This window comes from Hoplias malabaricus, chromosome 7 (assembly GCF_029633855.1).
Source record: "Hoplias malabaricus isolate fHopMal1 chromosome 7, fHopMal1.hap1, whole genome shotgun sequence".
Taxonomy (NCBI): domain Eukaryota; kingdom Metazoa; phylum Chordata; class Actinopteri; order Characiformes; family Erythrinidae; genus Hoplias; species Hoplias malabaricus.
Genome location: NC_089806.1, coordinates 7,383,960 through 7,409,684, shown reverse-complemented (window position 1 = coordinate 7,409,684; position 25,725 = coordinate 7,383,960). Strand labels below are relative to the sequence as shown.

At 43.8% G+C, this 25,725-nt stretch overlaps 3 protein-coding genes across 3 annotated transcripts; 1 reads left to right on the top strand and 2 right to left on the bottom strand.

The window, feature by feature from the left end:
* Nucleotides 1-267: 267 nt before the first annotated feature.
* On the bottom strand, nucleotides 268-6,601 carry ccdc25 (coiled-coil domain containing 25). The gene is made up of 9 exons (XM_066677181.1): nucleotides 6,411-6,601; nucleotides 3,852-3,899; nucleotides 3,729-3,768; nucleotides 3,493-3,544; nucleotides 2,299-2,374; nucleotides 2,106-2,209; nucleotides 1,759-1,961; nucleotides 1,556-1,601; nucleotides 268-1,078 (listed from the first exon to the last, which is right to left on the bottom strand). Exons 1-9 carry the CDS (start codon nucleotides 6,433-6,435, stop codon nucleotides 1,049-1,051), a joined length of 624 nt encoding a protein of 207 aa, XP_066533278.1. The 5' UTR covers nucleotides 6,436-6,601; the 3' UTR covers nucleotides 268-1,048.
* Nucleotides 6,602-7,259: 658 nt separating this feature from the next.
* esco2 (establishment of sister chromatid cohesion N-acetyltransferase 2) lies at nucleotides 7,260-16,780 on the top strand. Its single transcript, XM_066677202.1, has 11 exons — nucleotides 7,260-7,416; nucleotides 9,573-9,636; nucleotides 9,718-10,597; nucleotides 10,689-10,773; nucleotides 10,864-10,900; nucleotides 13,048-13,192; nucleotides 13,772-13,903; nucleotides 14,097-14,186; nucleotides 14,973-15,116; nucleotides 15,302-15,486; nucleotides 16,367-16,780. Exons 2-11 carry the CDS (start codon nucleotides 9,578-9,580, stop codon nucleotides 16,497-16,499), a joined length of 1,890 nt encoding a protein of 629 aa, XP_066533299.1. The 5' UTR covers nucleotides 7,260-7,416; nucleotides 9,573-9,577; the 3' UTR covers nucleotides 16,500-16,780.
* Nucleotides 16,781-16,876: 96 nt separating this feature from the next.
* On the bottom strand, nucleotides 16,877-25,497 carry pbk (PDZ binding kinase). The gene is made up of 8 exons (XM_066677595.1): nucleotides 25,400-25,497; nucleotides 25,174-25,238; nucleotides 21,177-21,270; nucleotides 20,919-21,058; nucleotides 20,170-20,339; nucleotides 19,893-20,022; nucleotides 19,601-19,786; nucleotides 16,877-17,298 (listed from the first exon to the last, which is right to left on the bottom strand). Exons 2-8 carry the CDS (start codon nucleotides 25,229-25,231, stop codon nucleotides 17,063-17,065), a joined length of 1,014 nt encoding a protein of 337 aa, XP_066533692.1. The 5' UTR covers nucleotides 25,232-25,238; nucleotides 25,400-25,497; the 3' UTR covers nucleotides 16,877-17,062.
* Nucleotides 25,498-25,725: the final 228 nt, after the last annotated feature.

Here is a 25,725-nt window from a genome sequence, read left to right as displayed (position 1 = left end):
ACGTTATGACCAGCCCCGTTATACACCATCATGACATAAGTGGATTAGGAAGTGGGGGGAAATAGATACATGGTTAGTAACTACCTGCTCTGTAGTTGATCTGGTCCACATGGATCTCTCAGATGTAAAATTCACTCAAGGACAAGTTTGTAACCTAGTAATGGATAAATGTCTGAACACGTTTCAAACAAAGACTGACGTACTGCAATAAATACAAGTTCAAATGTCACATGGCTGAAGAAAAATGGAAAAAGGCGCACGTGTGCTTCAAGATTTATTGTTTTGCATCCATCTTTAAAAGAAAAGAAAACATGAACAGTCACCTGGGCTTAGCATATCTGCTGTTAGACCATCTCAGAGCAGTAATGCTTGGATTAGCATGGTTTAGCATCCATTAGGCAAGTTCACAGCCCTGGTCCTGGAACTCCACCGGCATTGCTCTGCACATTGTAGAGTTCCCTCTGCACCGAGACTTTCTTCACCTCAGGAAGGGCTGGGTAATTATTTCATTAGGTGTATTTAGAGAATAGAAACTAAAATGTGGAGCAGGCAGGAGGGGGGGTTCCAGGACCAGGCCCGAGAAGCACTGCCCTTAACAACACAAGCTCTCCTATAAAACACTGAAAGCACTGTCAGTTCAGAATAGTTCCACATTATAAAACTCATGCCAAACTAAATCCAAAGCACGTACATTTGTGGCCACATTCAAAACGACCAACTGCACTGTCCAAAATTCAACAAACAAAGGCAGAAATAATCTCGTCTTTTTGGACAACCCAGCCACTACTGTCCTCTGCAGATGAACCCTATTATACAATTCAGATGAAATAGCCTTTACCATTTTGCATATTTGATAGATTTGCTCCAGGATGGTCCTGCCAAAGTGCTTCATTGGCACATGTTCTGTTTCAAATGTACAGTAAGCAAGTTCTTCCATCACAGGCAACAGAAGGGCACACAATGACATTTCTCTGAGCATGTGCACTGTGTAGGATTGGGTAACTGTGGGGAAACAGGTCAGTTCTCCTTGGCAGGTCCCTTTGTTCATTTACATGAAGTCATCAGAATCATTCCCATCCTGAAAAACAGAGATCAGAAAATCAAGATATTTCAGGAGCATTTTGACACTCGACAAGATTGTTTTTAGCTTTTCAGGAGTTAACGAATCTGTTAAATATTTTTCCAGCTTTTTATCCTGATAATCTGCACTGCATAGCACCCCTTGTGTTGCAGTTCCTAAACTGGAGTGAGTATGTGAGCGAGCGAGTGAAGGAGTTTCATTCCAGTTCCATAAGGTTTTTCTTATTTTCATTCATTCATTATCTGTAACCCTTATCCAGTTCAGGGTCGCGGTGGGTCCAGAGCCTACCTGGAATCATTGGGCGCAAGGCAGGAATGCACCCTGGAGGGGGCGCCAGTCCTTCACAGGGCAACACCCCCCCCCCCTTTACTTATATAAGTAAAGTTGTCGTCTTTTATTATTGTAGTTTTTGTGTGTATACATTTATTAACTTGGTATAACATTAGGAAAAAGAATATTTGAAGAAGCTTCTACCTCATTTGTGGTCATGTTGTCACTCTTCATGAGGGATGAGTAATTCCTACAACAGAGACACACTTTATTAAATATGTGAGACTGAAATACCAAGAGAACATCAGTTAGAAACCGACTCATTTAATACAAACTGAGTGATGCATAATTAGATTCAATTATTTACATACTTCATAATAAAAAAGTTTAGAATTTTTGTGTAATACCTTAACTCTTCAAGCTCCTTTTTCCTCTTCATTTCTTCCTTTTCTTTCTTCTTCGTTTCTTGTATCTGGGCCTTTTTCTCATTCCTCTCCTCTCTGTCTCGCGACTCTTTCTCAGCTGCAAGGTCTGGGTATCGCTCATCTTTTGTCTTCTCCAAACGATTGACAATTTCATTGATTTTCTTTTCAACTGCCACGATTTTCACCTGTTTATGACAATGTTTATTCACAATAAACAACACACGTTTCTCTTGACAGATCCCCAAACTTTAAGTCGGGCCCATAACACAGTTCTAATAACACAGAGTCTGTGTTTAAATGTCTGAGCCACTCAGGAGTCAAAAACATACCTCTTTCTGACGGTGGAAGCCTATCTGACCAACGTCCATGTCCCCGGTTTTCTTCAGGTTGTTCCACGGTGTGTAGACAATATTTATGTTGTTCATTTTACACCCTGCCAGCAATAATGCAGTTATACAGAAAGCTAAAATAACACACACACACACTCAAACTCAAATAAGTGTTTGTGCTCTGCAACTTTACCTTGGATGCTGTTGTTCTTGACCAGCTGGGCACAGTCAATCAAAACTTCTTTGGGTATGTCATCTATGGTCTTCCCCTTGAAAACGAGAAAATCATCAAACACCTCATGTCAGTGGCAAACCCAATCATTCATTCATTCATTATCTGTAAGCCTTATCCAGTTCAGGGTCGCGGTGGGTACAGAGCCTACCTGGAATCATTGGGTGCAAGGCAAGAATACACCCTGGAGGGGGCGCAAGTCCTTCACAGGGCAGCACAGACACACACACACATTCACTCACACACACACACACCTACGGACACTTTTGAGTCGCCAATCCACCTACCAACGTGTGTTTTTGGACTGTGGGAGGAAACTGGAGCACATGGAGGAAACCCACGCAGACACAGAGAGGACACACCACACTCCACACAGACAGTCACCCAGAGGAAACCCCACACAGACACAGGGAGAACACACCACACTCCTCACAGACAGTCACCCGGAGGAAACCCACGCAGACACAGAGAGAACACACCACACTCCTCACAGACAGTCACCCAGAGGAAACCCCACACAGACACAGGGAGAACACACCACACTCCTCACAGACAGTCACCCAGAGGAAACCCACGCAGACACAGAGAGAACACACCACACTCCTCACAGACAGTCACCCAGAGGAAACCCACGCAGACACAGGGAGAACACACCACACTCCTCACAGACAGTCACCCAGAGGAAACCCACGCAGACAGAGGGAGAACACACCACACTCCTCACAGACAGTCACCCGGAGGAAACCCACACAGACACAGGGAGAACACACCACACTCCTCACAGACAGTCACCTGGAGGAAACCCACGCAGACACAGGGAGAACACACACTCCTCACAGACAGTCACCCAGAGGAAACCCACGCAGACAGAGGGAGAACACACCACACTCCTCACAGACAGTCACCCGGAGGAAACCCACGCAGACACAGGGAGAACACACCACACTCCTCACAGACAGTCACCCGGAGGAAACCCACGCAGACACAGGGAGAACACACCACACTCCTCACAGACAGTCACCCGGAGCAGGAATGGAACCCACAACAGGTCCCTGGAGCTGTGTGACTGCGACACCTACCTGTTGCGCCACCGTGCCGCCCTAAACCCAATCAGTACATTTAAAAAAAAAATGAATAATGGGTGCCAGCACCTACCTTGGGCATTCTCAGATATACGTGGGCAGAGGAGAGTTTATCCACATGAAACCTTGAAAGAATATGAAAATCAATAAGGACATATGTGAGACTATTTCTTATGTCCATACACTATAAATCCAAACTGAACTTTCAAAGTCCTCCTGGTTATTTATCAGGTCTGTCACAGTGCTTTCACCAGGTTCGCCTCTGTGGCTGTTTCAAACACATTATTCAAGATGCTCCGTTGTCCTCACCAAATGTCCTCAGGCCAGCCGTATTTTATGAGATCCTCATCTGTGAAGGAACATTTTGACCTGTTAGTCACAACCGCTGTTGGATGCACACAGGGAATTTAATGTGAGGAGACGAGAACTTACTTTCATACTTGTCTTTCCCCATGTAGATGGTATAGGGTGGTGAGACAACTGCAAAAGATGAGACAGCATTAAAGATTTATAAAGGGGTCAAAGTTGAGAGTGCAGACTAGTGATCAGTTGTAAGCAGGGTAAAAGAGTAATGAGCATTAAACGTTCACCTCTCTGCATTAATCTAGCAAATGTGCGCTGGTGTGGGGTTTGACCTAAACATGCCTCAGTACCAGCAGTGCACAGAGACATGGGCCTGCTAAAATATGCTTTTTTAACAGGACCTTATCCAGTGCGTGTACACGTTAATGTCTGTCTATCGTTACACTTATATAGCGCCTTTCTAGACACCCAAGGACACTTTACAATCCACACTGCTCAGAACGCTCTATCCACACACTGGCGAGAAGCGGCAGCCAAACGCGCACAGCGTACTCTAGACCAGGAACGACCATCCACCTGGAGGACTGCATCGGGCACTAGAGTTTCACACATGACAGAGCGCTAATCCATATGTGGGCGCACACTCATTCACTCACACAGCAGGACAGTTATTAGAGAAGCCAATTCACCTACCCTCCATGTTTTTGGACTGTGGGAGGAAACAGGAGCCCCCGGAGGAAACCCACGCAGACACGGGGAGAACACGGAATCTCCACCCAGATGGGACTTGAACCCAAGATCCCAGCGCTGAGAGGCGAACGTGCTAACCACTAAGCCACTGTGCCGCCCATAATGTGCGTCTCTGGAGCCCACCGACCCAAGCAGCGTGAAACAAGACCATTCAAACAGTTCTGTGTGGGCTGCCGACTTATGATTCTGCGTCAATGTCAGTGTCTGTTGTTGTCTGTGCAAGTGGCATTTATACTTGGTGTGTCTGCATCACTCTGCAGCTACAGCCAGGAAAGACGCAAATACAACGCAGCCACTTCCTCCCACCTACATCACCTCTCCTTGTAACTGTTTTTTTGGGGGTGAACGTATTTGTCTCTCAAGTCCTTCCACCGCTTTTTGGGGTTTGATCTTTGTGGTGCTTTGACCAAAGCAAGACTCAGAACAGTGCTCCTTTTTGGAAAAAGGGGAGAATATGCTTCCTGTTAAAATTCTGTTACAAAACTAAACAGAAAATGAAGGATTTATTGAGAGTTAAATATATGAAGCTGTTTGGGCTTTATTTAATAAATCATGTGTGTCTGATATTACTGGAGAGTGGAAGCGACTTTTTTTATTTTACTATTATTTTTTTTTTTTAAATGTACTGATTGGGTTTGGGGCGGCACGGTGGCGCAGCAGGTAGTGTCGCAGTCACACAGCTCCAGGGACCTGGAGGTTGTGGGTTCCATTCCCGCTCCGGGTGACTGTCTGTGAGGAGTGTGGTGTGTTCTCCCCATGTCTGCGTGGGTTTCCTCCGGGTGACTGTCTGTGAGGAGTGTGGTGTGTTCTCCCTGTGTCTGCGTGGGTTTCCTCCGGGTGACTGTCTGTGAGGAGTGTGATGTGTTCTCTCTGTGTCTGCGTGGGTTTCCTCCGGGTGACTGTCTGTGAGGAGTGTGATGTGTTCTCTCTGTGTCTGCGTGGGTTTCCTCCAGGTGACTGTCTGTGAGGAGTGTGGTGTGTTCTCTCTGTGTCTGCGTGGGTTTCCTCCGGGTGACTGTCTGTGAGGAGTGTGGTGTGTTCTCCCTGTGTCTGCGTGGGTTTCCTCCGGGTGACTGTCTGTGAGGAGTGTGATGTGTTCTCTCTGTGTCCGCGTGAGTTTCCTCCGGGTGACTGTCTCTGAGGAGTGTGATGTGTTCTCTCTGTGTCCGCGTGGGTTTCCTCCGGGTGACTGTCTGTGAGGAGTGTGGTGTGTTCTCCCCGTGTCCGCCTGGGTTTCCTCCGGGTGCTCCGGTTTCCTCCCACAGTCCAAAAAACACACGTTGGTAGGTGGATTGGTGACTCCAAAGTGTCCGTAGGTGTGAGTGTGTGAGTGAATGTGTGTGTTGCCCTGTGAAGGACTGGCGCCCCCTCCAGGGTGTATTCCCGCCTTGCGCCCAATGATTCCAGGTAGGCTTTGGACCCACCACGACCCTGAATAAGCTGTTACAGATAATGAATGAATGAATGAATTTCTGCGTCTCTCTCCCATTGTGGTCGTGTTTGTATCTATTTGTCTCTCTTTCTCCCAGCTCTCGCCCTCTTCCTCAGTTTTCCTGTTTCTCTTTTCTTCAGAGAGAGAACTAGTATCAAACAAAGTTCACCTCTCACTCTCTTCCTTTAGCCTAACTGTTTTCTGTTCTTCAGAGAGACAGACACTTTGAGTTAACACAGTACTGTACGAAGCCCTGCTGATGACATGCCTCATAAACTAATGTTAGGCGTGTCGTAGACTTAAAGCGCGTTACATTGATATTTCATACGTGGGAAGAAGTAATGTCTGGTCCTCGTTAAATGACGTCGCCAGCAGGACTCCTCGGATGTCTATGGTATGAGGAATTGAACTGGACTGTTTGTTTCGTGGGGCTCTGCGGCTTTGCCTGCTCTAATCTGTCTAAAGTAACGCCGTTCCGCTGTTCCCCTGCTGGGAGCATCACTCACCGGCGCTAGTGAAGTAGAACACCATGTTCCCTCCGTTCAGAAGCTGCAGAGAGCAGTGAGGCGCCGACTGGAGTCAAACTCAGACAATGTTCAGAAGAAAATGAAATAAAACAAAGTCTAAAGACGCGCCTTTATCATCGCGTCTCCGAGATACGAGCTCCGACACACACAGGAAGTGACGTGTGCTCGGACGGAAGCTCTTCAGGAAAGGTGTTTCATTAAAATGTTTATTAAAACGTAATTAAAATAATTTAAAACACGAATGCGTAATTATAGAAACTAATATAACTGTATTATTATTATTATTATTATTATTATTATTATTATTATTATTATAAGCGTTTTCCTAACGATTTAAATGCTTTTTTTATTTTAAAAAAATATACCTAAATATTTAACACATCAATACTACTACTACTACTGCTACTAATATTTTTTTTACCTTTTCATTTCTTTTAGAACAAATATTAAGAGGTTAAGAAACGTAACTCAAAATTAACAGATTTTTTCAAAATACAGTAAATCACAAAAAATATGTTTTATGCTATTATGTGATTTATTTAAGTTCAATCAAACAAATATATAAAATGTATTGATACAAATATACAAATTCAATACATTTAATTTAAATTTGTTATAAATTGTATTAAATTATTCTTTTTTTTTCCAAACCTATTTTGTCAAGTAGCATTGGTTTATAAATTAATATATTCATTATTTTTAATTAGTATATTAATGTTTATAGGCTTCAACAACACGGCAACATTTTCGTTGTATTTTTTTTCCTGTACCGCCGGTTTCTAAAATAAAAGTCTTTTCTGCGCGGTGATTTTTGGCGCGCTGCTTAAACCTAGGCGCTGTGAAGCCGCCAGTTTCTCCGCCCTGAGGTAGAGACACAGAGAGAGAGAGAGAGAGAGGTCAGAAACCCGCGGCTTCTCCTGAGGAATAGAACCCGCTCTTCGTCTTTAACGATCCAGCAGACTCCGGCCAGCTCAGCCTCGTCTTGGTGAGTTTTATAGCTACAGTACTCCTCACTTTATTTACCACTCAGAGTTTGTGTTTCTGTTTCACCTCCTTGGCGCCAAGTAGCTCCTCAGGCAAACTCCCCGTTCCTCCTTAAATACTGCAGTAGTTCCTTAGGCTCATGTAACATTTAAGGTGGAACGGAGTGATCAAAAAGGGGGGAATATCTAGTTTAGCGGGGTGTAACTGGTTCGTCACTTACTGACTTAACATCACAGACACTCTGCGCCTTCTCGAGTTATTGTATGTGTTTATTTAGAAGAGTGACATTATTATTGGCGCTAAAAAGCACTGGACAGATACTACTGTGAAACATAAAGCCGCGCTGTTTAAATCCGTGTAAACGGCTTAGGAATGGCCCTCACTCTGTGGTGAGGTGAATGTTAAAGGGGAATCCCACCAATATTTTAACATTTGCGTCTTAACCAAGTATTTAAGACGTAAATAAAGCCATCGTGAAGTGGCCCCTTCTTGATAAAGACTTCATTGATGGTGAAGGGAACCAGACGTCTGGAGTCTTGGCCTTAAAGGTGCTCTGTGAAGTTTTGTTTTATTTCCCAACTTGTTCATATAAACTGTAAATGTGAGGAATATGCCTGTTTTTTTTTTTATCAATGGCTTCTGCACAAGAAAACCTGTATGGAAAACTTTTCTCCAGGAGAGAGCAGGCGTCTTTAATGTTGTGGTTCACTTGCTTTACCGCTGGAAGTCGTGTGTCTAAAGTTTTGACTAATGCACTCTTTCACTGGCTGGGATTTGGATGAAGGACCTTCACGCTGGTGAAATTGCCTATGACACCTTTAAACGCTCATTCACAATAAAGTATAACACTAAATATTATTCATACGCTGCTTGTCTAAGACACATACAAGAGGGCAATTTTACACAACCAAGCCAATTACCAATGTGTGTGTGTTTGGACGGTGGGAGGAAAATGAAGCACCCAGAGGAAACCCACACAGACACAGGGAGAACACCACACTCCTCACAGACAGACACCCGGAGGAAACCCACGTAGACACAGAAAGAACACACCACACTCCTCACAGACAGTCACCCAGAGAGAACACACCACACTCACAGACAGACACCCGGAGGAAACCCACGCAGACACAGAGAAAACACACCACTCTCCTCACAGACAGTCACCCGGAGGAAACCCACGCAGACACAGAGAAAACACACCACTCTCCTCACAGACAGTCACCCGGAGGAAACCCACGCAGACGCAGAGAAAACACACCACTCTCCTCACAGACAGTCACCCGGAGGAAACCCACGCAGACACAGAGAAAACACACCACACTCCTCACAGACAGTCACCTGGAGGAAACCCACGCAGACACAGAGAGAACACACCACACTCCTCATAGACAGTCACCTGGAGGAAACCCACGCAGACACAAGGAGAACACACCACACTCCTTAAAGACAGTCACCCGGAGGAAACCCACGCAGACACAGAGAGAACACACCACACTCCTCACAGACAGTCACCCGGAGGAAACCCATGCAGACACAGAAAGAACACACCACACTCCTCACAGACAGTCACCCGGAGGAAACCCACACAGACACAGAAAGAACACACCACATTCCTCACAGACAGTCACCCGGAGGAAACCCACGCAGACACAGAAAGAACACACCACACTCCTCACAGACAGACACCCGGAGGAAACCCACGCAGACACAGGGAGAACACACCACACTCCTCATAGACAGTCACCTGGAGGAAACCCACGCAGACACAAGGAGAACACACCACACTCCTTAAAGACAGTCACCCGGAGGAAACCCACGCAGACACAGAGAGAACACACCACACTCCTCACAGACAGTCACCCGGAGGAAACCCATGCAGACACAGAAAGAACACACCACACTCCTCACAGACAGTCACCCGGAGGAAACCCACACAGACACAGAAAGAACACACCACATTCCTCACAGACAGTCACCCGGAGGAAACCCACGCAGACACAGAAAGAACACACCACACTCCTCACAGACAGACACCCGGAGGAAACCCACGCAGACACAGGGAGAACACACCACACTTTTTTCAGAACTTGAATCACGTTAAAAGAAGAGGGCTTGCACAAGTTGTTCTTGATTGTATTTCCTTATTCATTTCAGGCGACATGAAAATGTCAAACTGTACAACAAAGAAAAGAAAACTCCCCTCTCCGGATTCAGGAGGGTATGTATATTATTTCTTTATTTATTTATGTAACGTTCCTCTGTGCATGTGTGTAACAATTTGTGACATTTTCTCTCACAGTAATCCAGCTAAGAAGAAATCCTTAAGACAGGCAAATAATTCTGAACAGAAAGAGAATTGCTCCCCACAAAAATCACCAAGAAGGATGCGTGCGCCGTCACGACTCCCCAGCACACCTAAGAAGATGCGAAAGGCCTATGCTCTGGAGTCCCCTCCTAAAAAAGCGTCGCCTCTCAAAGCTGCGGTAGTCACAGGATCCTTTTACAGCAAACAGAAGCCGTTGTATCTGACCCCCCTGGAAAGAAAGCTGTTGAAGGAGGTCAAACCTCCTCCACTGAAGCCCAGCAAAGATCAGACCAATGTTCCTGTGTCCGCAGCGAAGCCTGTCAAAGTTAAAAAGCCTAAAAAGCAGGTTAATGTAAGCACCCAGAAGTCAAGTTTTAAAGGATACTTTTTATCCAAGCCAAACTCCAGCGATTCGTCCAGCGCAGATTCATCTTTAAAGGTGACGGAAGTGAAGAAGCCTGCCCCCGTTACATTCAGCAGCTTAAAATCCAAAACCAAGCCCAGGATTATTGTGGGTGCTGCTTTCTTTGGCACGGGTAAAAAGCCCACTTCGATGTACAAGGCGCATGCACAGAAACCAAGGCCCAAACCAGTAGCAAGTTTGCAGAAACCCCCCTCAGAAAACAAGACCAACGAAAAAGCAGAGGTCGCAGCTCCAAAGGACCGCTCTCCAGTGCGCAAAGCTGTTTTCGTCAGCAAGACGAAGCCAGGTCCTCCAGTGCCATCTAAAGTAACTGACCTTGTTACCTCAGAGCAGAAAGCGCCATCACCATCAAGTCCTCTGAGCTCTTTTGGCATTCACAAGGAGTTGAGGGTTGTTCTGAGGAAATCTGTGTCCCCTCACAAATCGTGTAGCTCTGACGCAGATAAGCAGGTAACGTTTGGGTCATGACGCTATTCTCAGTTTGTTCAGTAGTGGTTTTTGAATGCTGCCTTCATGTGTAATATCTGATATGTTTTTTCAGGATTCGCCCACGAAGCCTGGCTCTGATACACTGTTAGACATCAGTGAAATCAGCGCCTCTAACGATGACATCCCGTCAGAAAACGGTAGATGCCTCAGCTTATTTTGGTATTTATTCAGGTTAATTTGAGTTGAATTTCACAGCTAATGAAGTAACGCTGATGTTTTCTTTTCAGACTCGTCGGCTGTTTATCCCATCTTTGGTTCCAAAAGGTAAAAGGAAATCATGTACATTTGTGTTGCACGGGCCAGTTTTCTCAACATGTAACAAACAGCATTGGCTTTTGTATTTTCTTATCATTTTCTTGTAGGTTTATGTGGGCATTTCTGATATCTGTATTATTTTATGTAGCAAACTCAGTTAAAGTTCAACTCGGAGTGAAGGAGTTTAGCAGGGGATCTCTGCAGTGAATTCCTTATACAGTGGAACCTCTACCTACGAACTTGATCCGTTCCGTGACCCGGTTCGTAAGTTCGTTTCTCGAGTCAATTTTGACCATTTAAAATAATGGAAAAGTAATTAATGCGTGGTGCAGCAGGTAGTGTCGCAGTCACACAGCTCCAGGGACCTGGAGGTTGTGGGTTCGATTCCCGCTCCGGGTGACTGTCTGTGAGGAGTGTGGTGTGTTCTCTCTGTGTCCGCGTGGGTTTCCTCCGGGTGACTGTCTGTGAGGAGTTGGTGTGTTCTCTCTGTGTCCGCGTGGGTTTCCTCCGGGTGACTGTCTGTGAGGAGTGTGGTGTGTTCTCCCTGTGTCTGCGTGGGTTTCCTCCGGGTGACTGTCTGTGAGGAGTGTGGTGTGTTCTCCCTGTGTCTGCGTGGGTTTCCTCCGGGTGACTGTCTGAGGAGTGTGGTGTGTTCTCCCTTTGTCTGCGTGGGTTTCCTCCGGGTGACTGTCTGAGGAGTGTGGTGTGTTCTCCCTGTGTCTGCATGCCCCTGAAAATCACCCTTTTTGCACTGATATATGTTTACAAAACTCTCAAATTATTAAAAAAATACATGTAGCATTACTAAAGATAAAAAAGAAATACAGTGGTAACAGTAATAAAAAGGTTTTAAGTGGTTACACATCGCTACCTTGAAGACGTGACGACTGGCTGGAGCAGTAACACAGGCACTGGCTGTATGACGGGAGGTGGGGGGGGGTGGAATAACGGAGAGTAGGTGGTGAATGTGAGGAGACGAAGCGTAGATACGGCTTAATTTAGCACGAATTTCAGTGTCTGCTATTTATGCTATTTTTAAATTGCTAAAGCTACAATTTGTTAATCTTAAAAGCTCACACCAAAAACACTTGATGAAATAAAACTATCGAGATTTATCTCAGAGCGATGCTTCCTTGCCGAGAAGAACGGGTTAAGTGGACAAAGGGTCAGAGAAGATGGCACCAGGGCACGACAGAGAATGGGTCGAGAGAACGAGAGAAAATGGTGCCAGTCTGAGTGCGCTGGGAGACTCTCCTACTGGGGTCAGTGGCCATTTCCAGCCGCCGGCTCAGCGGAGGCTCGGGTTCGTTTCTAGAGTCATGGTTCATTGGTGGAGGCAAAAAATATTCAAATGCCCGGTTCGTATCTTGGAAAGTTCGTTAGTATAGTCTCCACTGTATTTACATTTATGGATTTTAGCAGAACGAAGAAATTTAAAGTGCTTGTCTTGTTCAGAGAAGAAATCCTCACCAGTTTGTTTCTCAAAGAGAAACACAAGATTAACACAAGTTCTCTACAAAGCCACAGTCAGCGCTGAAGTCTGAAAAAGAGAAATGATCCAAAAATGAAGACGATTTAAGATTTTAAGCTTAGAATTTGTGGTTTTCTTCAGTGCGACTTACAGAGGTGCTTGGTGGTCTTGTTCTGAGAATACACCCTCACCAGTACAAACAGGAGTAGAGTCCAGATAGAGTCCACACTGAACTAAGACTCTGCTGGATGCAGGAATCAAAACCGATCCCTAAAAAAGAGAGATGGATACAAATACACAGCTTTTCATGTGAGACTGAAGACTGTAAATTACTCCTAACTGACTGCACTGTACCGTGCCTCGTTCTGAACCTCGTTTCTGAGTGGAAACACGTCTTATAACTTCAGGGTGAGTGAGTAGCTCACTGTGGGCTTAGTATTCAGTGTAAATCCCCTGTAAATACTAGTTTGGGGTCTGAATATAGTGACCACATTGCTCCTGAGTGTTAGGAACCAACACCATTTAAGTCTTCGGCCTCTTGTTTCAAGATGAATCTGGGTTTAGGCCTGACCTGAGTTCATGAAAATGGCTCATAGTCTCTGAATTCAATACTGGAACAACTTACTTGCGCACATTTCTCGAATAGAAAGGGTAGTCAGCTGATGTTGATGTTGTTTTTTTTTAGGTCTCAGAAGAAAGCTGGTCTGTCTTCACCCATGAACTGCAGCACTCCGTCTGCCCTCGCCGGCACCTCGTCTCTCTTAGCCAAGGAGAGGAGCGCCAGGAGGAAGAAGGAGCTGAAGAGGCAGGATGACGATCAGCTCATCATTGTAAGAGAAACTGAGTACACAGTTTGTTTACTTGGGGTTTACGGGCCACACAGTGGCGCTGAGAAGTGTGGCTTGTTCTCCCTGTGTGAGGGGGGGTCTCCCACAGTCCAAAAACATGTGGATGTTTTTTGACTGTGAAAATATAGTGTGTGTGACAGAGACAGACACAAAGAGAGAGAGATAGACGGATAGACCTTGTGTGTGTGTGTGTGTGTGTGTGACGTTATCAATAGGTGGGAGTGACTGTGTGTGTGTGAGGTTATTCATAGGTGGGAGTGTGTTTGTGAGAGATGCCCTGTCCAGGGTGTGTTCCTGCCTTGCGCCTAATGATTCTGCGTAGGCTCGAGACCCACTGATCAGTGAAGTGTTTATAGAAGACGAATGGATGAATTACCGTTTATTTGCTTAAAGAAAACCTAAAATGAGACCTGCGCATAAATTATAGCACATTTAGTATTTTTATTATTATTATTTGAATCCTGTTACATTCAGAAATCAAATAGTAATTTGTGAAGAGTGTTGTGAGGTTGTGTACTCTTTGTTTGCCGTGTACACTGACAATGTCTTGTTTGTGTGCAGGACGCTGGTCAGAAGCAGTTCGGGGCCACCACATGCAGCTCCTGTGGCATGCTGTACAGCGCTGACAGCCCGGAGGACAACTTCCAGCACACGCAGTTCCACCAGCGCTTCCTGGACACCATCAAGTTTGTGGTGAGGAGCCATAGTCGCATAATCACTAGTGTAATAAATGCATGGAAGTATAATACGGTTGGCTATAAAAAGTGTTGGGTGCAGATCTACTTCTTTTTATTAGGAGTGTTTTTGATGTTAATGAGGTCCCGTGGGGTTGGTCCTTGTTCAGTTTTGCCATGCATTATGTTTCCCTCCATGTTGTTTCCTGAAGGGCTGGAAGAAGGAGAGAGTCGTGGCAGAGTTCTGGGACGGGAAAATCATCCTTGTCCTTCCAGAGGACCCAAAGTATGCAACGAAAAAGGTTTGTTCCCTTTGAAACCATTAAAACATTTGATTTTACAAAATGAAATTATTCTAAAGAGCGGCACGGTGGTGCAGCAGGTGGTGTCGCAGTTACACAGCTCTAGGGTCCTGGAGGTTGTGGGTTAGAGTCCCGCTCCGGGTGACTGTCTGTGAGGAGTTAGTGTGTTCTCCCTGTGTCTGCGTGGGTTTCCTCCGGGTGACTGTATGTGAGGAGTGTGGTGTGTTCTCCCTGTGTCTGCGTGGGTTTCCTCCGGGTGACTGTCTGTGAGGAGTGTGGTGTGTTCTCCCTGTGTCTGCGTGGGTTTCCTCCGGGTGACTGTCTGTGAGGAGTGTGGTGTGTTCTATCTGTGTCTGTGTGGGTTTCCTCCGGGTGACTGTCTGTGAGGAGTGTGGTGTGTTCTCTCTGTGTCTGTGTGGGTTTCCTCCGGGTGACTGTCTGTGAGGAGTGTGGTGTGTTCTCTCTGTGTCTGTGTGGGTTTCCTCCGGGTGACTGTCTGTGAGGAGTGTGGTGTGTTCTCCCTGTGTCTGTGTGGGTTTCCTCAGGGTGACTGTCTGTGAGGAGTGTGGTGTGTTCTATCTGTGTCTGTGTGGGTTTCCTCCGGGTGACTGTCTGTGAGGAGTGTGGTGTGTTCTCCCCGAGTGTTCTGGACCCACCGCGACCCTGAACTGGATAAGGGTTTACAGATAATGAATGAATGAATGAATGAATTATTCTAAACATGCGTGTTGTCGTTGGTAGTAATGGGTATATATATATATATAATTTTTCATTTTTTTTTTTCAGGCAGAGGATGTGAGGCGAATTGCAGACACAGAACTGGGCTTTCAGCAGGTTTCCCTCAGCAGCCCCAGCTCTGCCAAAACCTACCTGTTTATCAACAGTGACAGAATGGTGGTGGGCTGCCTGGTTGCTGAACCCGTTAGACAAGTATGTCCCCCTCTAATCTTGTTTTTATGTGGGACGTTGGGTCTTTGTTCATGTGAAATTGTGGTAAATTGCTGAGTCTGATCTTGTGGTGATTGATTGGCTGCTTAATTGTTTGGATTGGAGAAACTGAAGAGATTTTTATTAAATTTTTTTGCCTTGTTTAATAAATGTTATTGATTTGCCAGGCCTTTAGGGTGCTGGAACAACCAGACAAGCTGAGGGACATGACAAAGGAGGACTTCATGGAGAGACACAGGGCCTGGTGCTGCTCTACCGTGCCTGAGAAAGCCATCTGTGGAATCAGCCGTATCTGGGTCTTCAGCCTCATGAGGAGGAAAGGAATTGCCTCGCGTATGCTAGACACAGTCAGGTAAATACAGTGGAACCTCTACTAACGAACTTTCCAAGATATGAACCGGGCATTTGAATATTTCTTTTGCCTCCACCAACGAACCACGACTCTAGAAACGAACCCGAGCCGGCGCCTGGAAATGTCCACTGACCCCAATAGGCGAGTCTCCCAGCGCCCAGACTTGAGTGAGCTTTTAAGATAAGCACATTGTAGCTTTAGCAATTTAGCATTAGTGTAAATAGCAGACACTGAAATTCGTGCTAAGTTAAGCCGTATCTACGCTTCGTCTCCCCACATTCACCGCCTACTCTCCGTTATTCCCACCCCCCCCCACCTCCCGTCATACAGCCAGTGCCTGTGTTACTGCTCCAGCCAGTCGTCACGTCTTCAAGGTAGCGATGTGTAACCACTTACAACTTTATTTCTTTTTTATTACTGTTACTCTGTATTTCTCTTTTATTTTTAGTAACGCTACATGTATTTTTTACTAATTTGAGAGTGTTGTAAACATATATCAGTGCAAAAAGGGTGACTTCTGGGGTGAAAAAAGCCTGAGATTAGCCTGGGTTCAGGCTCCCTTCAGTGGACGAGAGCTGAGAGGCACCAAACAAAGCTCCTGTTGAAAATGAATGGGATCCGTCGCAATATAACGCTGCATTGGAGCAGTGCAAACGCACACTGACGTCTAAAATCCATGCTTGTGTACATCGGCTCAACACCAGGGAGGTCTTTCACAAAGCAGGATCTCTCTGTTTAGATGACTTCTTAAATCAAATGTCTCCAATAGGAAAAGAACCGATACTGATCCAGATCATTCCTGAATCCTGATTTGTAGAACAGACCCCAGGTAGCGTTTTAGATTTGAACTAAAGTCATGATTTTCACTGTTTTTATCCAGGAACTCGTTCATGTACGGAAGCCACCTGACCAAAGAGGAAATTGCCTTCTCTGATCCCACCCCAGACGGCAAGCTCTTCGCCACCAAGTACTGCGAGACTCCAGCCTTCCTGGTGTACAACTTCATTGGCTAATTCTTTAAGTTCCACAAGCGAGCTCATGCTTAACAAGTTCTGCTTTATCAACTGATGAATTACTTGCTGCTGTTTGGTTTTTATTCACTAATGAGTTGCATTCATGGTCATTTTCCATCGATTTGTGGATATATTTGTGGTTTCTGAAACATTACTCAGGTTGTTATTAATCCGTTTGACGTGTGGTAGTGTTTGATATTAGACGTTAGCGAGTCACATTTAAGCTAAACTCTTGCCTTTTGTTTCAGGAACAATAAAGCTGAATAATTGTTTTAAACGCTTCTGACTTGTAAATATTTTAAATAAATATTGCTGCTCAGTACGTTGTGCCCGTTTGTCCATTCACAGTGAAGATGGAGAAGTCACTGAATGCGTCTCAGTTCTTTTTATTTATAAGTTCATCAGCACTCAGACTGTCTAAAACAAAGCTTTAATTACTGACATTTAAAAACAAACACATAATAAGCAAAGATGAAAGGAAAAACGAAAAAACAAATTGGTATGTGCTGGTCAATAAGACAAGGACATTTATATTGCAACAAAGAGTAAGTAGCAGTCCAGGTTTAATCTATAACTATGACTTCAGGACTTTTGTCAACAACCTGAGCGTTAGACTCCAGTACCTGCACAATTTGTGCAGCTGAGGGTCTTTTGCAGGGGTCCATCTCGGTGCAGAGACAGAAAAGCTCCACCATCCTTTGATAGGCACCACCAAGAGTGGCTGTGTCGAGTGGAGGACGAGTTCCCAGTCTCTCGTAATATGAGTCTTCATCAAAATCCTCTTCGTTGAACGAATCGTCTAAAGGGGAAACAGTCACAGAAGTCACTTATTAAACTTCAAACATCATCTCAGTATCTCATGGGTGTGGAAGGTGATACTTTATCTACAATCGTTAAATATATCAAAAGAAATCAGAGAACTGTGCCTGTTTCTATGGACGACCCTCTGTGATGTCACTATGGCCAGGACTCAAAACACCTGAACACCAGCGAATGTGGAATATCGAGACAAAATTGGAGTGTACAAAAGGCTGAGGGTTTAATCCAATTGACGAGGACGAGTCAGAGGCCCAGTTTCAACTGGATATCAGAGTCACACCCAACTCTGTTCACGAACTGGAAGGACCTCTGTTTTGTTTCATCTGAAGGATGGCACCGTGTGTTCAGTAGTGTCCCTGTCACTATTCTCGGGCATTGGTCTTGGAACGCATCCCCAGCAAAAAACGAGGGACCACTGTATTCAGTCCTGGATATTCACTGCGCAGCACCGGGGCTTGGTGGATAGCACCTTTGTCTATGAGTGTTGGGTTCAAGTCCAAGTTTCCGTGTTCAGGGCATTGTCCCTGTTGGCTGTGAGGATCCCAATGCCCGAGAATAGTGACAGGGACACTACTGAACACACGGTGCCATCCTTCAGATGAAACAAAACAGAGGTCCTTCCAGTTCGTGAACAGAGTTGGGTGTGACTCTGATATCCAGTTGAAACTGGGCCTCTGACTCGTCCTCCTCAATTGGATTAAACCCTCAGCCTTTTGTACACTCTTTGTGAGGGTCTGTATTACTCTGGCTCTTCAGTTCTTTAAAGAACCTACACATTTGAGGGGCAGCATCTCCAGTAGATGTAGGACAACAGGGGAGTTCAACTGAGCATTAAAAGGGCACCACATCCATCGCATGGCACTGATTAATATGTTGATCATAATAAGCATCACATTTCCACTTCTGAAACTGGTTTGGCTCCATATGAGGTGAGATGTAGTAGCAGTAAATGGTGGATAGTTGTGTAGAACAGGTCTTGGTACAAATCTGGCTCCAGACCTCAGTGTATTTTGTAATCACCTCTTTAATTATAGTTGTATAACACCATTCTGGGGCGGCACGGTGGTGCAGCAGGTAGTGTCGCAGTCACACAGCTCCAGGGGCTAGGAGGTTGTGGGTTCGGGTGACTGTGAGGAGTTGGTGTGTTCTCCCCGTGTCCGCGTGGGTTTCCTCCGGGTGCTCCGGTTTCCTCCCACAGTCCAAAAACACACGTTGGTAGGTGGATTGGTGACTCCAAAGTTTCCGTAGGTGTGAGTGTGTGAGTGAATGTGTGTGTGTCTGTGTTGCCCTGTGAAGGACTGGCGCCCCCTCCAGGGTGTATTCCCGCCTTGCGCCCAATGATTCCAGGTAGGCTCTGGACCCACCACGACCCTGAACTGGATAAGGGTTACAGACAATGAATGAACACCATTCTAAACCTCCAATGACTCTTTACAAACACCGCACAGAACGTCATTCCATTCAACATTCATCCCCACACACTGATGACAATCAGCAACCGAACGCACACAGCGTACTCTCAACCAGGAACGATCGTCCACCTGGAGGACTGCATTGGGCACTAATGAGGTCACACAGTATAGAGCGCCAAGCCATATCTGGCCACACACACACATTCCCTCACAGGACAGATTTTTCTAAATTTACCTAACCTCACCATGTGTTTGGACTGGGAGGAAACCGGAGACCCACGCATACACAGGGAGAACACGGAAACTTGGACTTGAACCCAACACTCATAGACAAAGGTGCTATCCACCAAGCCCCGGTGCTGCGCAGTGAATATCCAGGACTGAATACAGTGGTCCCTCGTTTTTTGCTGGGGATGCGTTCCAAGACCAACCGCGAAAAACGAATTTCCGTGAATTAGAGGAAAGATATTTTTTTATGTATTTAACGAGTACTTGGACTTTTAAAACCCTCCCTGTTACTGTTAACAACCCACCCTTTGCATTAAACAGTCGTTCTATAATGTTTTTCAGCTGGAACTACATGTGATATCCCACCAGTTTCTTTAATAGAGTCATTCCTACGCTGTGATTTAGCGTCAGTAAATTTCACTCGGATGTGGACGTGAACAACACATGTACTGTACCTAAGAAACACTTGTAAATGATATATTTCACCTACAGGCCCAGTCTAATACATGTAAATAATAACAAAGCCCCCTTGAAAAAACCCGTGAAGTAGCGAATCCGCGAAAGATGAACCGTGAAGGAGCGAGGGGTTACTGTACTGGACTCAGGTGGATTTGAAGGTGTAAATAAAATTTCCTTTTTTACCGTCATCATCATCATCATCATCGTTGGTGTCCAGAATCTCAAGGTGAGGCACAGACAGGGTCATCATCTCCCACAGCGTGAGGCCATAAGCAAAAATATCCGCTTTGTCACAGATCAGCTCCTGCTCCAGCACCTCTTTGGGGGTCCACGGCTCTGTTCCGATGTAGCAGGCCTCAGGATCACTCACTGTTTTTTTTTTTTAAAAAAGTGATTAAAAATGTGCTTCATCAAGTCTTCAAAAAAAAAAAAAGAAATAATACGAATTTTAGAAACGTGTAAATCCACTGCTCACCCTGCATATTCTCATCCAACTGAAGGGATACTCCCACATCACAGATTTTGATGGTTTCAAAGTCCCCCTTAATGACAATGTTGCAGGACTTCATGTCTCCGTGGAGGAGCTTCTTCTCATTGTGCAAGTACTGAGAGAAAACAGTAAGAACTTTATCTTAGCATCAGAGGGTGTTTATCGTTTGCAGAACAATAAAACACCAATGTGAGTGGATTAAAAATAATTATGGAAAATGTTTTGCAGAAAGAGAAAGGGAGAATGGTATTTTACGCTGCACCTGTAAACCACGGGCCACGTGGAGAGCCACTTTTTCGATAGTGGCAACCGGAAAAGCCTGCAAACCTTCCTCTCTTCTCCTTTCAATCAGATCATTGAGGGACTGCTCTCCACCGTACTCCATAGCCAAGCACTTGGAGCCATCTTTAGCTGTGGTGAAGGCTCTGAAGCCTGGCATTCAGGAGAAAGGAATATCACAGTCAGGTGAGCTCCAGCCAGTCAAATATACGTTCATGAGGTTTAGTTCTGGATCACAGACACCAGTCCAACACAACTCCAAGGTGCTAAATGCAGCAGAGAGTGCAAAGGCAAGGTTAAACGGAGCAAAACAGACATGAGCATGGACAGAAAAGAGCACTGAGTAAAAGCTGAAAAAACGAGGAAAGAGATTAAAAGAGAACTCTGCGAAAACCAGAGCGTATGCTCCTCACTGCTGTGCACTCGGGGTCAGGGTGAACAGCGAGTGGCTCATTATCATTTAAAGGAACAGTTGTTGAAAGCGGCCGTTCTGAACAGGGCTGTTTAGACAGGCGGAGAACACTGCTGTTGTGTTTGATCCTTCTGGTCACGCTGCAGGTCACAGACATTTTATTAACTCCCAGAACTGTGTTTACTTGTGGAAAAAAGGGAGAATACATCCCCTTTAAATGATTTTTGTGGAAAAGAAGAAGAAAACCGAGAGATAACATTTAGATTAGTTGATTAATAGATATTTGGAAAACTGATATGATACTGAATAATGTCCATTACCAACAATGTTAGGGTGCTTCAGATCTTTTAAAATCTTTGCCTCTTCAGTCAGTCTCTTCTGATAGACATTCAACTGCCTCTTTTCACATTTGCTGTTGATCTTCTTTATGGCCCAGGGTGAATGAGTCTGCTTTCCATTTCTGACAGTAATTTTGATTAAGAAGCATAGCATCAATCCAACTGTTTGACAGTAAAATGTTCAGAATTATTACAGCCTTCATGCAACGACCCAGCACTGATCCTGACCCTTCCCCTCACCTGTTCATAAGGTAGACATTCACTCCAGTGCCACAGCCAAGCTTCTTCATAAATGGAGAGGCAGGGATGGTAACTGGGGTTCCAAAGGCACTGCCTGGCAAGGAAAGTAAGTGCATTCATTATAATAAATCAATACACGTATTGTATTTGATCCCAGGGCAGTTTAATTTCTCATTAGTTTTTTGTTGTTTGTTTGTTTTTGTGTTACAGTAAAATACCTGGACTCTTTAATGTATAATAATGCACAATAAACATAGACACAGGCTGCATACGGGTCATGGTGATGTTATTTATGTAGCTAGATTCTTATAATTTTTAATAAATATTAACAAAAAACACAGCTAATTTTTTGTCAAGCCTTTCTTATATATTTTTTTTCATACTCAAGAAAGCCCAGCAACCTGGAGAAGCTTCTGTAGAAGCTGAGGAATGTTTAAACACAGAACGAAGCTATTTAAAGGCGGTAATGTTGAAAAGGGAACTTTGCAAAAGCATAATAATGTATATATAAATAATGTTATAATGTATAATAAAAGCGATAAATGTATTGTTGTGGTCTATATTGTATAATAAATGCTGTAAAAAGAGTTGTTGCTGTTGTCTATAATGTATAATAAAGGCCGTAGAGGGCGCTGTTGTGGTCTATAATGTATAATAAATGCTGTTAAAAGGGTTGTTGTTGTTGTCTATAATGTATAATAAATGCCGTAAAGGGCGCTGTTGTGGTGTATAATGTATAATAAATGGCGTAAAGGGCGCTGTTGTGGTCTATAATGCATAATAAATGGCGTAAAGGGCGCTGTTGTGGTCTATAATTTATAATAAATGGCGTAAAGGGCGCTGTTGTGGTCTATAATGCATAATAAATGGCGTAAAGGGCGCTGTTGTGGTCTATAATGCATAATAAATGGCATAAAGGGCGCTGTTGTGGTCTATAATTTATAATAAATGGCGTAAAGGGCGCTGTTGTGGTCTATAATTTATAATAAATGGCGTAAAGGGCGCTGTTGTGGTCTATAATGCATAATAAATGGCGTAAAGGGCGCTGTTGTGGTCTATAATGCATAACAAATGGCGTAAAGGGCGCTGTTGTGGTCTATAATTTATAATAAATGGCGTAAAGGGCGCTGTTGTGGTCTGTAATGTATAATAAATGCGTAGAGGGCGCTGTTGTGGTCTGTAATGTATAATAAATGCGTAGAGGGCGTTGTTGTGGTCTATAATGTATAATAAAGACCGTAGAGGGCGCTGTTGTGGTCTATAATGTATAATAAAGGCTGTAAAGTGTGTTGTTGTGGTCTATAATGTATAATAAATGCCATAAAGGGCGCTGTTGTGGTCTATAATGTATAATACATACTGTAAAGTGCGCTGTTGTGGTCTATAATGTATAATAAATGCTGTAAAAAGGTTTGTTGTTGTTGTCTATAATTTATAATAAAAGTAATAAATGTGTTGTTGTGGTCTATAATGTATAATAAAGACCGTAGAGGGCACTGTTGTGGTCTATAATGTATAATAAATGCTGTAAAAAGGTTTGTTGTTGTTGTCTATAATGTATAATAAAAGTGATAAATGTGTTGTTGTGGTGTATAATGTATAATAAATAGCGTAAAGGGCGCTGTTGTGGTCTATAATTTATAATAAATGGCGTAAAGGGCGCTGTTGTGGTCTGTAATGTATAATAAATGCGTAGAGGGCGCTGTTGTGGTCTGTAATGTATAATAAAGGCTGTAAAAAGGTTTGTTGTTGTTGTCTATAATGTATAATAAAAGCGATAAATGTGTTGTTGTGGTCTATAATGTATAATACATGCCCTAAAGGGCGCTGTTGTGGTCTATAATGTATAATAAAGGCTGTGAAGTGTGTTGTTGTTGTCTATAATGTATAATAAATGCCATAAAGGGCGCTGTTGTGGTGTATAATGTTAATAAATGCCGCAAAGGGCGCTGTTGTGGTGTATAATGTATAATAAATGCTGTAAAGGGCGCTGTTGTGGTGTATAATGTATAATAAAGGCTGTAAAGTGTGTTGTTGTGGTCTATAATGTATAATAAATGCCATAAAGGGCGCTGTTGTGGTGTATAATGTATAATAAAGGCTGTAAAAGGCGCTGTTGTGGTCTGAAATGTATATAAATGCCATAAAGGGCGCTGTTGTGGTGTATAATGTATAATAAATGCCATAAAGGGCGCTGTTGTGGTGTATAATGTATAATAAAGGCTGTAAAAGGCGCTGTTGTGGTCTATAATGTATAATAAATGCCATAGAGGGCGCTGTTGTGGTGTATAATGTATAATAAAGGCTGTAAAGTGTGTTGTTGTGGTCTATAATGTATAATAAAGGCTGTAAAGTGTGTTGTTGTGGTCTATAATGTATAATAAAGGCTGTAAAGTGTGTTGTTGTGGTCTATAATGTATAATAAATGCCATAAAGGGCGCTGTTGTGGTCTATAATGTATAATAAATGGCGTAAAGGGCGCTGTTGTGGTCTATAATTTATAATAAATGGCGTAAAGGGCGCTGTTGTGGTCTGTAATGTATAATAAATGCGTAGAGGGCGCTGTTGTGGTCTATAATGCATAATAAATGGCGTAAAGGGCGCTGTTGTGGTCTATAATGCATAATAAATGGCGTAAAGGGCGCTGTTGTGGTCTATAATGCATAATAAATGGAGTAAAGGGCGCTGTTGTGGTCTGTAATGTATAATAAATGCGTAGAGGGCGCTGTTGTGGTCTGTAATGTATAATAAAGGCTGTAAAAAGGTTTGTTGTTGTTGTCTATAATGTATAATAAAAGCGATAAATGTGTTGTTGTGGTCTATAATGTATAATACATGCCCTAAAGGGCGCTGTTGTGGTCTATAATGTATAATAAAGGCTGTGAAGTGTGTTGTTGTTGTCTATAATGTATAATAAATGCCATAAAGGGCGCTGTTGTGGTGTATAATGTTAATAAATGCCGCAAAGGGCGCTGTTGTGGTGTATAATGTATAATAAATGCTGTAAAGGGCGCTGTTGTGGTGTATAATGTATAATAAAGGCTGTAAAGTGTGTTGTTGTGGTCTATAATGTATAATAAATGCCATAAAGGGCGCTGTTGTGGTGTATAATGTATAATAAAGGCTGTAAAAGGCGCTGTTGTGGTCTGAAATGTATATAAATGCCATAAAGGGCGCTGTTGTGGTGTATAATGTATAATAAATGCCATAAAGGGCGCTGTTGTGGTGTATAATGTATAATAAAGGCTGTAAAAGGCGCTGTTGTGGTCTATAATGTATAATAAATGGCGTAAAGGGCGCTGTTGTGGTCTATAATTTATAATAAATGGCGTAAAGGGCGCTGTTGTGGTCTGTAATGTATAATAAATGCGTAGAGGGCGCTGTTGTGGTCTATAATGCATAATAAATGGCGTAAAGGGCGCTGTTGTGGTCTGTAATGTATAATAAATGCGTAGAGGGCGCTGTTGTGGTCTGTAATGTATAATAAATGCGTAGAGGGCGCTGTTGTGGTCTATAATGCATAATAAATGGCGTAAAGGGCGCTGTTGTGGTCTATAATGCATAATAAATGGCGTAAAGGGCGCTGTTGTGGTCTATAATGTATAATAAAGGTTGTAAAGTGTGTTGTTGTGGTCTATAATGTATAATAAAGGCTGTAAAGTGTGTTGTTGTTGTCTATAATGTATAATAAATGCCTTAAAGGGCGCTGTTGTGGTGTATAATGTATAATAAAGGTTGTAAAGTGTGTTGTTGTGGTCTATAATGTATAATAAAGGCTGTAAAGTGTGTTGTTGTTGTCTATAATGTATAATAAATGCCGTAAAGGGCGCTGTTGTGGTGTATAATGTATAATAAAGGCTGTAAAAGGCGCTGTTGTGGTGTATAATGTATAATAAAGGCTGTAAAGTGTGTTGTTGTGGTCTATAATGTATAATAAATGCCATAAAGGGCGCTGTTGTGGTCTATAATGTATAATAAATGCGCTGTTGTGGTGTACCTGGGCTCTTGAGCTGAGGTGGTTTTCGTGGAGTTTTGAATTCAGCGCCGCTCTCCATCGTCTCTCTACAATTCAGACAAAAACAGAGAAATAAACCCCTCTTTCCTCCGTGTCTCACAGCACCGTGTCATGTCCTCCACTTAAGTAACATTCGCGGACATTACTGAGAGCTATAAACCCAACATTACTGCATAACAACGAGATTTATTGGTGTTTATTCTCTTACAAGTCTCCAGTTGAGTATCGCGCCCTGATTCAAATTCTCCCGCCTCAGTTAGGACAGCTACGGGCTCCGCTGAGGGACAAACTGCTAAATACGCGTTCTAAAAATCATAATTTCTCAGTTTAGCCCGTCCAACAGGAGGCACATTCCTACTGCACAGTACTCAACTCTGGGCTGAATGTGTGAGTCTGTGATGTTCTTCTGATAAATCATACACTCACATAAATCTGTGGACAATTTCACCCAGTCACCGTCCAACATGTGTTTGTACTGTGGGAGGAAACCAGAACACACACACACTCCTCACAGTGAACTGAGGCGGGGATAGA

Excerpts from the sequence above, each read along its gene's own strand:
- esco2 (XM_066677202.1), top strand. The coding sequence starts at position 9,578 with ATGAAAATGTCAAACTGTACAACAAAGAAAAGAAAACTCCCCTCTCCG. Across the intron at positions 10,774-10,863 it reads TGACATCCCGTCAGAAAACG|ACTCGTCGGCTGTTTATCCC; the intron begins GTAGATGCCTCA and ends TTTTCTTTTCAG. Across the intron at positions 10,901-13,047 it reads CCCATCTTTGGTTCCAAAAG|GTCTCAGAAGAAAGCTGGTC; the intron begins GTAAAAGGAAAT and ends GTTTTTTTTTAG.
- pbk (XM_066677595.1), bottom strand. The coding sequence starts at position 25,231 with ATGGAGAGCGGCGCTGAATTCAAAACTCCACGAAAACCACCTCAGCTC. Across the intron at positions 21,059-21,176 it reads AATGTCTACCTTATGAACAG|AAATGGAAAGCAGACTCATT; the intron begins GTGAGGGGAAGG and ends AATTACTGTCAG. Across the intron at positions 19,787-19,892 it reads GTTGGATGAGAATATGCAGG|TGAGTGATCCTGAGGCCTGC; the intron begins GTGAGCAGTGGA and ends AAAAAAAAACAG.
- ccdc25 (XM_066677181.1), bottom strand. The coding sequence starts at position 6,435 with ATGGTGTTCTACTTCACTAGCGCCG. Across the intron at positions 2,375-3,492 it reads TATATCTGAGAATGCCCAAG|GGGAAGACCATAGATGACAT; the intron begins GTAGGTGCTGGC and ends CTCGTTTTCAAG. Across the intron at positions 1,602-1,758 it reads AAGGAGCTTGAAGAGTTAAG|GAATTACTCATCCCTCATGA; the intron begins GTATTACACAAA and ends TCTCTGTTGTAG.